General features: G+C 46.2%; 1 protein-coding gene across 1 annotated transcript in view; it reads right to left on the reverse strand.

Moving 5' to 3' along the window:
* Positions 1–11,848, reverse strand: part of Prkca (protein kinase C alpha) — a 399,183-nt gene extending 387,335 nt beyond the window's left edge. Inside the window, exons 1-2 of the mRNA XM_036194969.1 lie at positions 11,356–11,848; positions 8,576–8,607 (exon numbers count right to left, since the gene is read on the reverse strand). Coding sequence (XP_036050862.1) covers positions 8,576–8,607; positions 11,356–11,528 — 205 coding nt within the window. The 5' untranslated portion in view covers positions 11,529–11,848. The remainder of the gene's footprint in view (positions 1–8,575; positions 8,608–11,355) is intronic.
* Between the last annotated feature and the right edge of the window lie 2,075 nt (positions 11,849–13,923).

Consider the following 13,923-nt stretch of genomic DNA (forward strand, 5'->3'; position numbering starts at 1 on the left):
GCTGACCATGTAAGTCTACACATGGGTGATGAGATATATCCTAAGAGTCATGGTTGGGGCTGGGGTGCAGCTCCGTGGCAGAACATTTCCATAACACACTCAAGGTAAGTCTGCTCGTCAGACCTAAACAAATCTGTAAGATGCCTTCAAGCCCTTTATTCACTTCATTGGTGACTTCCCAGTCCTTACTAGAGTTACCTCAGACAAGACAGATGGACCTTGCATTCCTTAAAATCCCCAAAATAGAAATGTATAGATATGGGGTAGAGCGAAGACAGCCAGGGAAGGCGGCGTGAACGATGAACTGTCCTTACACTCATCTTACCTTGTGGACTTGCTCCTAAATAATTCCAGTTTCGAGGTGACAATTAATCAAGTCAGTCCCCTCCGTTCTGTTCTTCACAAAAATCTATTTCCACAAGCCATTTTCCCCTTTGTATAATTTAATAGAGGGTTTTTTAAAATTTGGTTTTAGCAATTTCCACTCAATCTGACTAATTCTGTGTTCCTACCAAGATGTTTATGGCTTAAGTTAACGCCTACCATAAGTTTCACGATTTGGTGGAAAAACAAGATTTGAAATGAAGGGTTTGCTGTGGAAAGTCTGAGAAGGGTGAGGACGGCCAAGACTCAGGAGTCTAGTCCCAGAGAAGTGGCTCAATGTTTCCCTTACCAGCGCGGTTCTTTCCTCTCCTGCATACAAATCCTGACTGCAGAAGGACCAAAAGGAAACAGTTTCCAGTTGGCTGGGAGGCAGGTCTCTGCAAAACTGTTACAATCTGAATCCGGCCCCACCCCTAGGCTGCAGCTGGTCTCAACTCTCTGCCTCCGCAAAGGAGACTCTGGGGTGCTTTTAGAACAAAATCACATGAAATGAGAAAACCCTGATAGTGTATAGCAACTACTAAATGCTAGCTTTTTCTTCTTTCTGTTTGAATAAAATCTGTAAAGCTACTACAATTCAATCCCAGATATTTTATGCCAACATCCCCATCCTCCCTTTCTCACCTTGAGGCTCAAAAAGCCTTTCAAGTTCAGGAAGTTTAAAAATAACAGAATCAATAGAGTTAGGCCTGACAAATGTGGGGTCAGCAATTAGCGATCTCAAAGTAAAGCAGAACATTGAAGTGATGGGGCCAAAGGTACCCTGAAGAATGGCTTCAATTTTTCACCCTGGATCCAACACACCTTGCCTTCCTAATACAGCCAGCCCAGAAAAAGTCCTTGTTTTATTTGTGGCAGTGAGATTTATTCCTGGTGCTTACATACTTTCATAAGAAAGAAGAAACCTAAGTTTCATTCCCACTGTACCAATTTATTAGGGTCAGTACTACACAACTCATTATAGAAGCAAACTGGAATTTTCTGCTCTGTTTTTCAAAGCTGCTGAAAGTTTTTTGTAAGTCCTCTAAAGATCTACTCTACTTGACATACCTTTGGACAAGAAACCAGCTTTAAAAAAAAAGAAAGCTGACACTCGGCCCCAAGTTGCTATCTTTCAGCTTATGAGTATTCATATCATAACCACTCTAATATTTATATAATCACATACCCAACACATATTTACGCGGTGTCTGTGGAGTGCCAGGCATTGCAGTTAAACACTGGAGACACAGAAGAAGTCTTGATCTTGCACTCTGACAGCAGAGGAAAGAAAAAGGCAGAGACAAGTTCCAGGATCAGGCATAAAGATCCAGAACATCAGGAAGCTTGGGACAGGCCTGAGTTATACTGGAGCTAAGACTTACAAGTCACACAGGTGTTGGCTGGCCTACTGCAAATTAGGATGGCCAGAGGACCAGAGAAAGGACGCCTTCCTATCTGGAGGAGGAAAACATCCATTGGAAAGTCAAAAGAAGCAGGGAAGGGCCTTTGGACTCCCTGCTCGGGGCTGAACTGCACCCAGGGGCAGCTCAGAAATGAATGCTGTTCTGAAACCAGGCTGACACTGTAAAAGGAAAGCAGATGCACAACCTATGGGCTGCTGTGTCTAAAACCTTAAATTTGGGGGATAGTCTCTTGGAGGGTGAAATGCCATCAGAGGGTATGAAATCAAGACACCATAAAATGAAAGAAAGGGAGAGCCTAGTTGTCAATGTCCTCTAAAAGCAAACATCTATTAAGGTCCCAGAATAGGATAAGCACTCTACACACTACATCTCTGGCTTCCAGTTGGGGAGGAAGTGTGTTAATAAAATAACAGAGCAATTTCACTCCCCAAGTGAAAGAGAGCCACGCCCAAAGCCATGTAGCAGAAATAAGCACCAGATGGGAATATCTGACACCACTTCAGACCTGGCATCCCTACTTAGAACAAATAGTGTGCATCCTAATGAGGTGGGGGTGGGGGGGTCAGTTGAGAAGAGCCTGAGTGGCGCCTGCCCTCACCTGCCTAACTCTTCTGAGTTTTACAGACCACATGGCCTTTGACACTGACACAGTACTTTGTACTTTGTAACAAACCTTTCCAGAGTTTCAAGTTGAACCTACTATTTCCTGGATCAAATTTGCAATTCTAGTTAACACCAAGAGTTCATCTATAGGGAACTGGGGAGATGCTTCACATGGGTGAAGTTGTTTGCCACACAATCATGAAGACCTGAGTTCAAATCCCCTGAGCCCAGGTAGAAAGCCTGAAGCGTTTGATACATATATGGAATCCCAGTGCTCCTATATGGAAATGGGAGGGTAGAGAGACAGGAGATGCTCCAGTAGCTCGTAAACCAACTCCCCTGCCATAGCACAGTGGAAGAAAGCAAGAGATTGTCTCAGGCAGGTGGAGGACAAGGATGACTTCTGAGTTCATCTTCCTGTCTCCACACGCAGGCTAGGGCATGGGCACACCTCCATTCACAAACGTATGCACACAGATGCACGTGCACAGAGAGTTTTTTAAAAAGGCTTTAGCTACAGTTGTCATTTGGGATCGAGGAACTAGTCAGAAAGGGGATGTCAAGGGGTGAACTCCTGCTTTATAGGCAAATGCAGCTCACTGGCAGTTCTCAGAGGCCGAGTCTTGTACTACCTGCAAAATGTACACCCTTCAATCCTTGGACTGGGATTACAAGTTAGTGGCCCTAGATTAAATTCCAAGCACCACAAACAAACAAACAAACAAAACGAGGCCGTGATTCCAGCACATGAGAAGAAAAAAATATTCCATTCAAGTTGGCCAAGCTCACAATTCTGCCCAGCTTGGCTCTCGGCCCTTGTCCATCTGCTGGCACCTGGTACCCACACTACTTGGCAGATGAGGACAACTGGACATCCTTTTTCTACAAAGCTGCCAACTCAATCCCCAGTGCTCCATTTCTGTTTAAAGGCTAGTGTTTAAGCCCCATCACCACTTAAACGAAGAGTACAGCAGCACATGCCTATAATGCCAGCACCTGGGAGACAGAGGCAAGAAGATCAGAAGTTCAAGCTTCACATCCTCAGCTACAGTGCAAATTCAAGGCCAGCCTGGGCTATATGAGACACTATCTCAAAAAGGGTCAGCCTCCATTAAGTGAGTCTCTCTCTGGAATCCCTCAGCTTGTACAGCCCATGGCAGATAAATATTCTTCCTTCCCTATTTCCCCATCAAACACCAATTTTCACTTTTTTGAGGGAATGCAAAACCCATCCTGGTCAGGTATGATAACAGGGATTCAAAATAAAATGTCACCAGCAAAGCAGAAGAAAAGCTGACTTTTACTACTGAAAAGTTGGAGCTTCAGTGGAGCCACAGGTAAAGGACAGGATATGATATGCATATCCCTGGCAAGAGAGTGGTTCAAGATTCCTAACCACTGCTCAGTGCATATTCATTCCTACAGAGCTCTTGAGAGTCCAGGGTTGACCCTCAGTGTCATGGGCTCCTACTGATTGCATAGTTGTACACAGGGCTGACTTTTGATGCTGTCTTAGGGATATCACAACCAAACAGCCTGAGCTGGAAATTCATTTTAATGTGTGATATTAAACAAGAGAGAGAGCATAGAAAAAGAAAAGGAGGGAAAATTCAGAGGCTAGCTAGATGTAACAAACTACGTGAGCAATTGCCTGGCACTTCAAATAAGCAGGTCACGTTTACAGAGGCTGCTTCCACCACTGTAATTAGAGATGGGCAAGGCTGTCGCTAACTCTGAGAAGGAAAAAAAAAAAATGACTTGGCTCGTTCCCATTTCCAGTAGTAGAGGACCAGACTCTGAGAGAGCAGTACCAATGACCATTCTGTCCTAGACAACTGCTTTTGGAAGCAGCTGATGCAGGATAGAAATCCTCCCTGGAAACAGACCTCCCTGTCTAACAGACAAACTCAGTGTCATCAATGTCTAGGCCATACAAATCTACTTCCTTTTCTCTTCCTTTCTCTGGGGGAAAAAAAAAGGAAAATGTGGGCAACGATCAGCTACCTGCTAATGTTAGGGAGAGAAATGAACACAGAGTCACCAAGTCAAGAACCAGGAAGCAGAAAAGAGTAAGCAAACAATGAAAAGGGGAACGCAAGCCTCACACTAACCTTTAAGAGCTACAAAAGGACAAGGCTGTCTTGATCCCTGGAGACCTTAATGAAGCCATTTCATGGCTTCTGGGTCCACCAGGAGCTTCTTTTGCCTTCTCTCTAGTATTCCAGGCTCTTGGCTTTACCAACATCCAGAGAGTAAGTTCCAAATGGATCCTCCTGGGTTAGCAGCCCTGGTAACATCACTTTCCAGAGTTGTATATCCACAATACAATATAAATAAGAATGGTATATATCCACAGTGAGAACAACTCAACACTCTTTTGGAAGTTTCCCTGATTCTACTTACATCAAATCTTAGGTCAAGAAAATTAACTTAAGTGTTCCACGTGACAATAAAATCCTTTCTTAGTGACACAGATTATACACACAGTTTTTAGGGCTAAAAGTCATTTATTTTTTAGTCTTATAATTCTTATCATTCACTAAGCAAAATTATGAGCGCTCATTACTTGTGACTTGGATATGTGACTCTTGTTTGAAACATATGCAAAGAAAGAAGAGGAAGAGAGAGGGGTACTAGAGACAGAGAAGAGAGGGAGGGAGGGAGGATGGGAGGAGGAGGAGGGAAGGTGGGGGAGGAGGAGGAGGGAGGGAGGATGGGAGGAGGAGGAGGGAAGGTGGGGGAGGAGGAGGAGGAGGGAGGGGGGGGGAGGAGGAGGGGGGGTGGGGAGGAGGAGGGAGGGTGGGGGAGGAGGAGGAGGAGGGGGGGGGGGGGAGAGGAGGAGGAGGGAGGAGGAGGAGGAGGGAAGGTGGGGGAGGAGGAGGAGGAGGGAAGGTGGGGGAGGAGGAGGAGGGAAGGTGGGGGAGGAGGAGGGAAGGTGGGGGAGGAGGAGGGAAGGTGGGGGAGGAGGAGGAGGGAAGGTGGGGAGGAGGAGGAGGAGGAGGAGGGAAGGAGGAGGAGGAGGGTACACTTGCTACAACTAGTTTAACTCCTGACCAAACAGCTTCTGTAAGAAAATACTGTCATCCGGTAACCACAACCTAATAATATCGAGACCATAAAAAAGTCTCAGGGCCGGGCATGATGGCACACGCCTTTTATTCCAGCACTCAGGAGGCAGAAGCAGGCTTACCTCTGAGAGTTCAAGGCCAGCCTGGGCTATACAGTGAGACCCTTTCTTTAAAAAAAATTTTTTTTTCCAAACTCCTGCTGCTAGTTAGAGGAAAGGGTTGTCCAATGGTGAAGATGAAGATAAGTTTATGTCCCGAAGAGGAATAACTTTCTAACAACCAGAATCAAAGGGGAAAAGGTCAGAGAACATTAAGGTAAAATATATTCTAAACTGGTGAGTTGCTGAGAGGAGCACTGATGTTAGGGAGGCAGTAAAAGCAAGGCAGGCTGGATAAGTACTCCTGGGGGAGTAAAAGCACTGTCCTGGGCATAGCATCTTCCTTAATTAAGTTACCACAATAAGATACAATATGGCCACAAGAAGTCGAGCACAGATGATACATACTAAACAAGATGTAGCAAGCAGATCGCACTTCTAAATACCTCCATCCTAGAAAAGGTTACTGTGAATTAAAATGTGTGTCTGCACTAGGGAATTCATTACTTAAAGCAATCAGAAGGCGAATTCTGCAAAGCAAAGAACTGGACACACAGCCTACTTCAGTTCATGTGGTTTATAAACGCAGTATTATTGTAAGTCCAGTAAGGCAATTCACAGAAGACAGACAAATGGCTACCGCACATTTGAAAAAGAAACAAGCATTTGACCTCACTAATAACCCAGAAAACACAAGTTAAAAGTAAGGCCTTTTCCCCTCTGACATTAGCAAAGATAAAGCTGAATTCTCTAGCATCCTCTCTACCCAGAGAGTACAGAGAAGGGAAAGCATGCTGTACATTCATAGTGAACTGTACATTGGAGCCCTTTTGGACAGCAACTCTCCAGTACTCATTAAAGTTGAAAATGCAAACAGCCACACTTCTGGGTATCTATTCTAGAAATAACTACGCTAGTTCTCAGAGACGCTCTCTGCCGTGGTGTCTATGAAAACTTAGTAGCACCTGAAATAGCCAGCAGTGGAGACAAGGACGAATATCACGCATGCAGCCACTGTGCAGAATCAGGCGGAGCTGACAGTGGCAGGGATGGCTGTTTAGCAGCTGCTGAGGGAAAACAATGTACCTGCACAAACACCATACAAGTTCCAACTCGAGGTTGGGGATTTAGCTCAGTGGTAGAGCGCTTGCCTAGCAAGCACAAGGCCTTGGGTTTGGTCCTCAGCTCTGAAAAAAAAAAAAAGTTCCATCTCTTCATCTCTTTTCCAACTACGTATGTGCAGAGACTAAGTGGGTGTTTTTGAAGATGTTATCCCTAGGAGAGGTGGAAAGAGAAAGGGGTGTGCTAATTCACTTTTTAAAAACTTTATGAGAGTACTTTTAAAAAAGAAATCATGTGAAAGGGAGTTACGCAGGTTCGAGGCTATGAACCTGAGAATCCACTGGAAGCTTAGTATACGCTCTGCGCGACATCTCACAGAACTCCCGATGACCTTGCACCATGGCCACCCTGTGACTTCACCAACAAAACCTGTTCTGACAAGTGGGCTGGCAGAGACCCACTTGACTTTGAACCATTTTCATGGGAAAAAAAGAAAGATATAGTTTTAAAACAACATACCTACTTTCCTCTGGACAAATAATATTAGAGAAAATTCAGTTAATATTTTTCTTACAAGTTTCCATAGGCGCTGACCCAAACCAAAGCCACTATCAAAAGAGTAATAGATTGTGATCTCATTTGAATCTTTCAACTACCTGAAATCATACTCCAACCTAGACCCAAACTTAACCTATGAAGTTCAGGCCTGCAACTTTACAAACCAAGGTCTTCCTTTCATCTATTATAGAGGCCAATCCAACATACTTTCCTCTCCATTCTGTTTAAGAGGCATATCCGTTCAATTCCAAATGGAGCTCTCAAAATGATTCATTCAATCAGGGTTTTAAGCACATCATGGAATTAAGAAAGGTACAGTATTAATGATCATTATGCTATAAAATGTCCCCCCTCTCTAATATGTCTATTAGAAACAAGCTCATCAAATTGCAAGTTTACAAAAAGATAATCAACTTCGTAATATACCATCACTTGTAAAATAGAAAAGCACATACAGTGCCTTTTTCTAATGCACTTAATAAGAGACAGTCTTAGAACAATATTTTCCAGGCTAGAATGTACTTTCCACTCACCCTAATAATAAACCTATGCCCAGATGGGAAATGTAACCCGAACTAAATAAACATGCTATAGATGATGAGCAGGCAAACCAGAAGGCGAGCTGGGGAACCTGAAATGCCTTTGCAAGCTAAAAAGGAATTATTTATCCAATGCAACAGATAAGACTGAGAATATAAAAAAGTTAGATATTTGATGGCCACACAATGATGGTGGCTTTGGTTTAGGTGAGCACAAATGCAAGTGCACATCAGAGAGGAAAGTCAGTGGGTCCTGCCACGGGAGAACATGCATGCAGTCATGGCTGAAGGAAAGGCACACCGTACAGTGACACTAGAGCTGTCAGTCATTCTCAGAGCGCTGACATCATGGCAAAGTGTGCATACTATGTTCCTAGTGACAATAGGTGATCTACAAAACTTTCTTGGAATGATGTATAGCCTAAAATTAATTGCCTTGATAACCAAGATATAGGGGGGGAAAAGATGAACAAAACAGAGAAAGAATGGGGGGGGGAATGCCACATGAATACGAAGTGATTCCTTTTTTTTTTTTTTTTTTCTTCCCTAAACACCCACACAAAGACAGCTGTTTCTGACAGGAATGTTCTTGGCAAAAAATAAAATTATAGGAAGGCTTTTTCTTTTTTCTCTTTTTCTTTCTCAATGAGAAAAAGGCAGTTCGATATACAGATTACTAGGCAATACCATGTGATATTTTTCTTAAAAGGAACATACTAACATCACTTGTATTTTGAAAAATACTATCTAAATAACATATCTTTCAGATCACAAAGAAATGTGAGCAGAAGTACAGTTCCCTGTGCGGCCCTCACTTCTGGATGTACTTGAAAATGAAGCCCACCGAGGCAGCTTACCTTGGCACTGGAAGCCTTGTTTCCCAAACCCCCTGGAAAACAGAAAACAAGAACAAGTATCTTAGCATCCTTTTCATTGAGACCACATTGTAATGAATTACATGAACAAGTATTCTACAGGGTTTAAAAGTCTATACAAGTGGCTTGATCAGAAAAATGTGCCCAAATAGCTAATTAGATGAATATGTACATTCATCTTTTTAAAATAAATAAGTGAATCTGTCTATAAAGGACCGCTGAACTATTATCAAGCTTCTATCGAGTCTTTTCTCCTTTTGATTGATTCTTAAATTTCAAAACAAGAACATGACTTCATACTCAAAATTGTTGGCTACAATATTCAAATGACACAGTGGAGCTTGTGGTTTTAAATTGGGGGGTGGCTTAACTTTTATTCCTGAACAAAGTAATTTTTTTTCTCCCTAAAGACAACGAAAAAGTAGCTTGTTAGAAGTTTGTTTCAAATGGTGTAAGTCTAGAAATTGCCAAATAGCAAAACTGTTTATATTTAATTCTGGCTGGTGGAACCCAATTTGATGAGGCATTGTTTGCTATTGCTTGCATCTGGATTATCTGTTATCTAATTTTCATTGAGAACCAATGGCATCCAAAGCACATACTAAGACCACTTTGCTCTTATAAATCCTTCTAGAGAACTGACTCTGCAAGCAGAGAGCCCCGATGTGGATATTTGACTACAAATACTGTTCCAACAGAATGAACTGCAAAATGTTCTCAGAGGCAGCTCATAATCTCTTGCTTTGCATAGCATTTTAAATTTACAAAGCACTCCACATTCCTCTATAATTATCTTAAAGTCATCACCCCTCCAAAAAAAATAATAAATTCAAACATAGTTTTAAAATGCCAGGGCTTAAATACTGAAATAAAATTGTAAGTTAAAGACTCATAGAAGCCATAATGAAGGAAAATTGAGAAATTTAAATTCATTGCAAGATGGTCTTGGTGGGGGATTCCCTACCAACCAATGGACTGCTTTCACATTAAGTGAAGGACTATTCAGAGTGGAAGGGAGCAGGGATCTTTACTTCCACAACACAGTGTGCCCGGTGACCTGAGAACCTCCCCATTTCACCAGGGACGACTCCTCTTAGTTAACGTGGCAATGATGTAAGTCCTTTTCCTAACTTATCTCCTTCTAGTAGAAGTAATCCGCAGTCTGTCCCCTTTGAACAGTCTCAGGGTTGACACAGGAAACTGAAAACTGCCAAATGTAATATCCTCTCTTTGCTCTTAAGCAGCTTTATCTACAGTTACCCACTCCTTGAGTTCGATTGCTTCAGATGCTAACTACACTCTGGAAACTGCAAAGTGGCTGTGTTGTTCGCCAATGTGCGTTTTTTGAATGATTTCTTAAAAGGAAGGAAAAATCAAGCATCGTAATGGCACCCTAGTGGTGGGGCTCCCCTCTTGATTCTTTTCCCTGAGTGGCATGGGTTCAGAGCCATCTATCCTATCCACTCTGATACCCCAACATGTATCATGCCAGCCCAATGACCAGTTGGTGTCTAGGCGCACTGTCCCCCGTTGCAGCTCCCCATCCCAGTCATCGCTCTTGCTTATAAGGAACGTCTTACTCCAAAAACATGAAGAAGTGTCAGGGTCCTAAGGGAAAGCTGAAACTTGTATTCAAAGGGGTGGGAGCGAGTACTGGGTAAAGTTAGTTCCCTTAGTTCCATATTGCTAAGCATTGGGATTTTTTTTTTTTTTTTTTTTTTGGGAGGGGAGGAGGTTTCATTGACAATTTAAAAATCAGATGAAAGCTATACTTCTCTCACCAGAAAAAAGAAAAAAAAGAAAAAAAAAACCCAAAAGTCTGCATAAACACAATTTTGCCTATTTTGTCAGGCTCCAGAGAGACCCCTGAACCCTTCCATCTATCCAGCCCCTCAGTTAACAACGGTCGGCGTTCACTGGAAATCACCTGAACGCTGACACCTTTAGCCATTACAGTATTTTTCTTAAATAAGCCCTCTGTCCTCATCAACGGGGTTACAAGTCTAATCTCCTGTTGACAGGGTCTATTTTAAATGACTCCCTCTGCCCTCTGCCATTTGCCTGCTGGGTTAGCCCTCCTCCCTCACGGCAAGCTTTCAACAGTTTGCTGCCTCCCATCTCTCTCCCTCCCCATCCTCCCCCTTCTGGGCTCACCCAGAAAAGTCAAAGTCTCCGTGCCCTGTAGAAACTGCCTACAGTAGGCAGAGACCCAAGGTTCCAGCGGAGTCCCAGCCCGACTCGAGGCACAAACACTCCCCGGAACGCGCCCAGCCTGGCTCGCCAGCAACTTGGAGCGGCGCGGAGCGGCTCCCCGCTACTCCGGGGTGTGTTTCTCGCGCGTCTCGGGGCCACTCTGCCTCCAGCCTTCTCTCTTCCCATTCCCTTCGCTCTCACCGGACCGCACCCGCCGCTCGGCTTGGCTATGGGGAAGACCCTTGCGCCCCAGAAGAGGCGAGGGTCACCCCACCCCCGGCCATCCGTGTCACCCCCGTGCCGGGCCAATAGTCCCTTCAGGGCAAGGCGTGCGAGGCAGCGCCTGGCCACTTCCCAGGGAGTGTCCCGCGTGGGTGCGCGCCTGTCACTCCAGGCGAGAGTTCGGACTCCGGCCGGGCACTCTTAAGTTCTCGGAGAGGTCCTGTCGGTGAGAGTGTGGACGCGCCTGGGCTTGGAGGCGTCCCGGAGCCCCAGTCCCCGGGACTACAAGAACTGAGCCTCGGGCAAAGGTGGCTCCCTGGTCCCCCCGGGCTACCGCGTGCACCTACCAGATGAAGTCGGTGCAGTGGCTGCAGAAGGTGGGTTGCTTGAAGAAGCGGGCGATGAATTTGTGGTCCTTCACCTCGTGCACGTTCTTCTGCCTCAGCGCCCCTTTGCGGGCGAAGCGGTTGGCCACGTCCTGAGACGCCGTGGAGTCGTTGGCCGGGTAAACGTCAGCCATGGTCCCCCCCAACCACCTCTTGCCTCCGCCGGAGAGCAGCAGCCGGGGAGGGCCGGGGTGGGCGGGGGCGGCGGCCGAGGTGGCGGTGCAGAGGTGCGGTGGTGGCGGCGGTGGCCGGGGAGAGCCGGGCCGGCGCTGCGCTGCTCGGAGCTGGGAGCGGAGCCGCTCTCTCTGGCTCTCTCCGGCTCTCTCGCTCGCTGGCTGGCCCCACGCTCACTGACAGCCCGGCGCCCCGCGCTCGCGCTTCCTACTCGCGGCGGCGGCAAGAGGCGGCCCGGAGCGGCGCCGCCCACTGCGCATGCCCGGAGAGCTAGCGTGTGTATGTGTGCACGCGCGCGCGCGCGGCTGGAGAAGGAGCGCGCGAGGCGGGGGCGCGCGAGGCGCGAGCCTGGGGCCTCTTCGCCGCGCTGCGCTGAGCTGCACGGAGCGGGACGCGCGCACTCGGGGGTCCCTGTGAGCCCGGCGACTAGTTGAGGGCGGCGGTCCCGGGGAGGCCCTGGAGACGTCCAGCCCAGGAAGAAGCCGGGAGGGGCGGGTCCTTCTCCTCCGCCGCCTGCTTCTTTTCCTCCCTTTTCCTCCGCTTCCTCCTCCCTCTTTTTTCTCCTCCTCTCCTTCCGCTTGTCGCGCCTGGCCGCCTCCTCTCCCCACCTTCCTCCTCCCACTCCCGCTTCCCTGTTCACACTTTCCTCTTTCTGGGATGGAAGTTCTGTCCCGGAGGAACCAGGCACCGGTCCCCCGACTCCACCCTCCTTAGCAGGTACATAGGTAACCTCTTCTCAAGTTACCTGGACCCACCGGCATTTCTGGGGTTTACTGGCGTTTTATCCTCCTCTACCCGCTTAACCTTCCACCTGACTAAAATGTCACTCTAGTTGGTTATGCCACTAAAGTGCCCAAGTCCTAATCCTCTGTACGGAGTCAGTAAAAGGGAGAGGGTTTGAATAACTAATCGTGGGCCCTCTTACCTACGTTCGGTCTTTGACCTGTAGTTCACCTGCGTAGTATATAGATTTGTATGACAGTCATTATCACCCGGTAAGATGCCAGAGGACTTGTCCTGGTTTGTGATCTCGAAATTCAATGGCCATCAGAGCTGTGGGGCTGATGATCAGGCTCTCTTGTCCAGAACCTTAATTTAGAAATCATTTTGCATCCTAAGCTAATTGCTGAGATGCTGGCAGGTGTCAAGTTCAGCGTTTGTAAATTACCAAGTAAAACTGTTTGTGAAAGAGTAGTTGGAATGGATCCGAATGCAAGGGCGCACGTGGGGGTGGGCACCTGAGTGCCTGCTGAATATTTATAGGTCTGCCTGTAAGATTCTACGGCTCCAGACAGAAGCAGCCATCTCCCAGCAAACTGTTCATTGTCCCATTCTGTCCAGGCTGGCCTCAGACTCGAGGCAATCCTCCTGTCACAGCTCCTGAGTGCTGGAGTTACAGTCATGAGTTTTCCATCACACCAGCTACGTCCTTGTTGAGTTCTAATTGCCAGATTCACTAAGTTCACAAAACAGCTTCATGATTAAATCCATCAAGAAAGAGCGCATTCTTTAACTTGCACACCACAGCACTAGCCAGTGATCCCAAGAGGATCAGGAATTTAAGCTCTCAAGAAAAAATAGAAAAGAAGAAAATTGTCTAAGATACTAGCTTAAAGCATACCCCCATAAACCATGAAAGGCTATTATTTTTTTGAGATTACCTAATTGTGACTCTTGATGAAAAGATAGCTTCTACGTTTAAACAAGTGTGGGCTACTGATTGGCCATCAGCAGAACGGGCCCTTGGCTGACCCATTTACAATCTGGTGAGCCAGTGTCTTAGGATCACTGTTGCTGTGATGAAACACCATGACCAAAGGCAACTTGCAGGGAAAAGGGTTTATTTGGTTTACATCTTCTGAATCACTCTTCATTGAGAAAAGCCAAGACAGGAGCACAGACCAGAGAGAACCTGGAGGCAGGAGCTGATGCGGAGGCCATGGAAGATTGCTGCTTACCTGCTTGCTCACCATGGCTTACTCAGCCAGGACCACCAGCCCAGGGATGGCACCAACCACAATGGGCAGAGCCCTCCCCCATCCCTCACTAATTAAGAAAATGCCCCACAGGCTTGCCTACAGCCCAATCTTATGAGACATTTTCAGAGTTGACAGCAGCTTTTGTCAAATTGGTGAGCCTAGCCAGCACAGCCAAAGTTATTGGTACTTAGTGATATTTTATATGGGCAGAAATTTCAACACTTCCAAGCCAAGGGAGCAAGGAGGGGACAAGTCGGGGAAGAATGGAGAGGAATGCACAGTAGGAAAATAAATCAAATTCCCCAGAAAACAACATGAGCGTCTCAATCCATCTGTTTACTAATTGCTGATTGTGGTTGAAATGAGGCATGGTAGG

This window comes from Onychomys torridus, chromosome 8 (genome assembly GCF_903995425.1).
Source record: "Onychomys torridus chromosome 8, mOncTor1.1, whole genome shotgun sequence".
Taxonomy (NCBI): domain Eukaryota; kingdom Metazoa; phylum Chordata; class Mammalia; order Rodentia; family Cricetidae; genus Onychomys; species Onychomys torridus.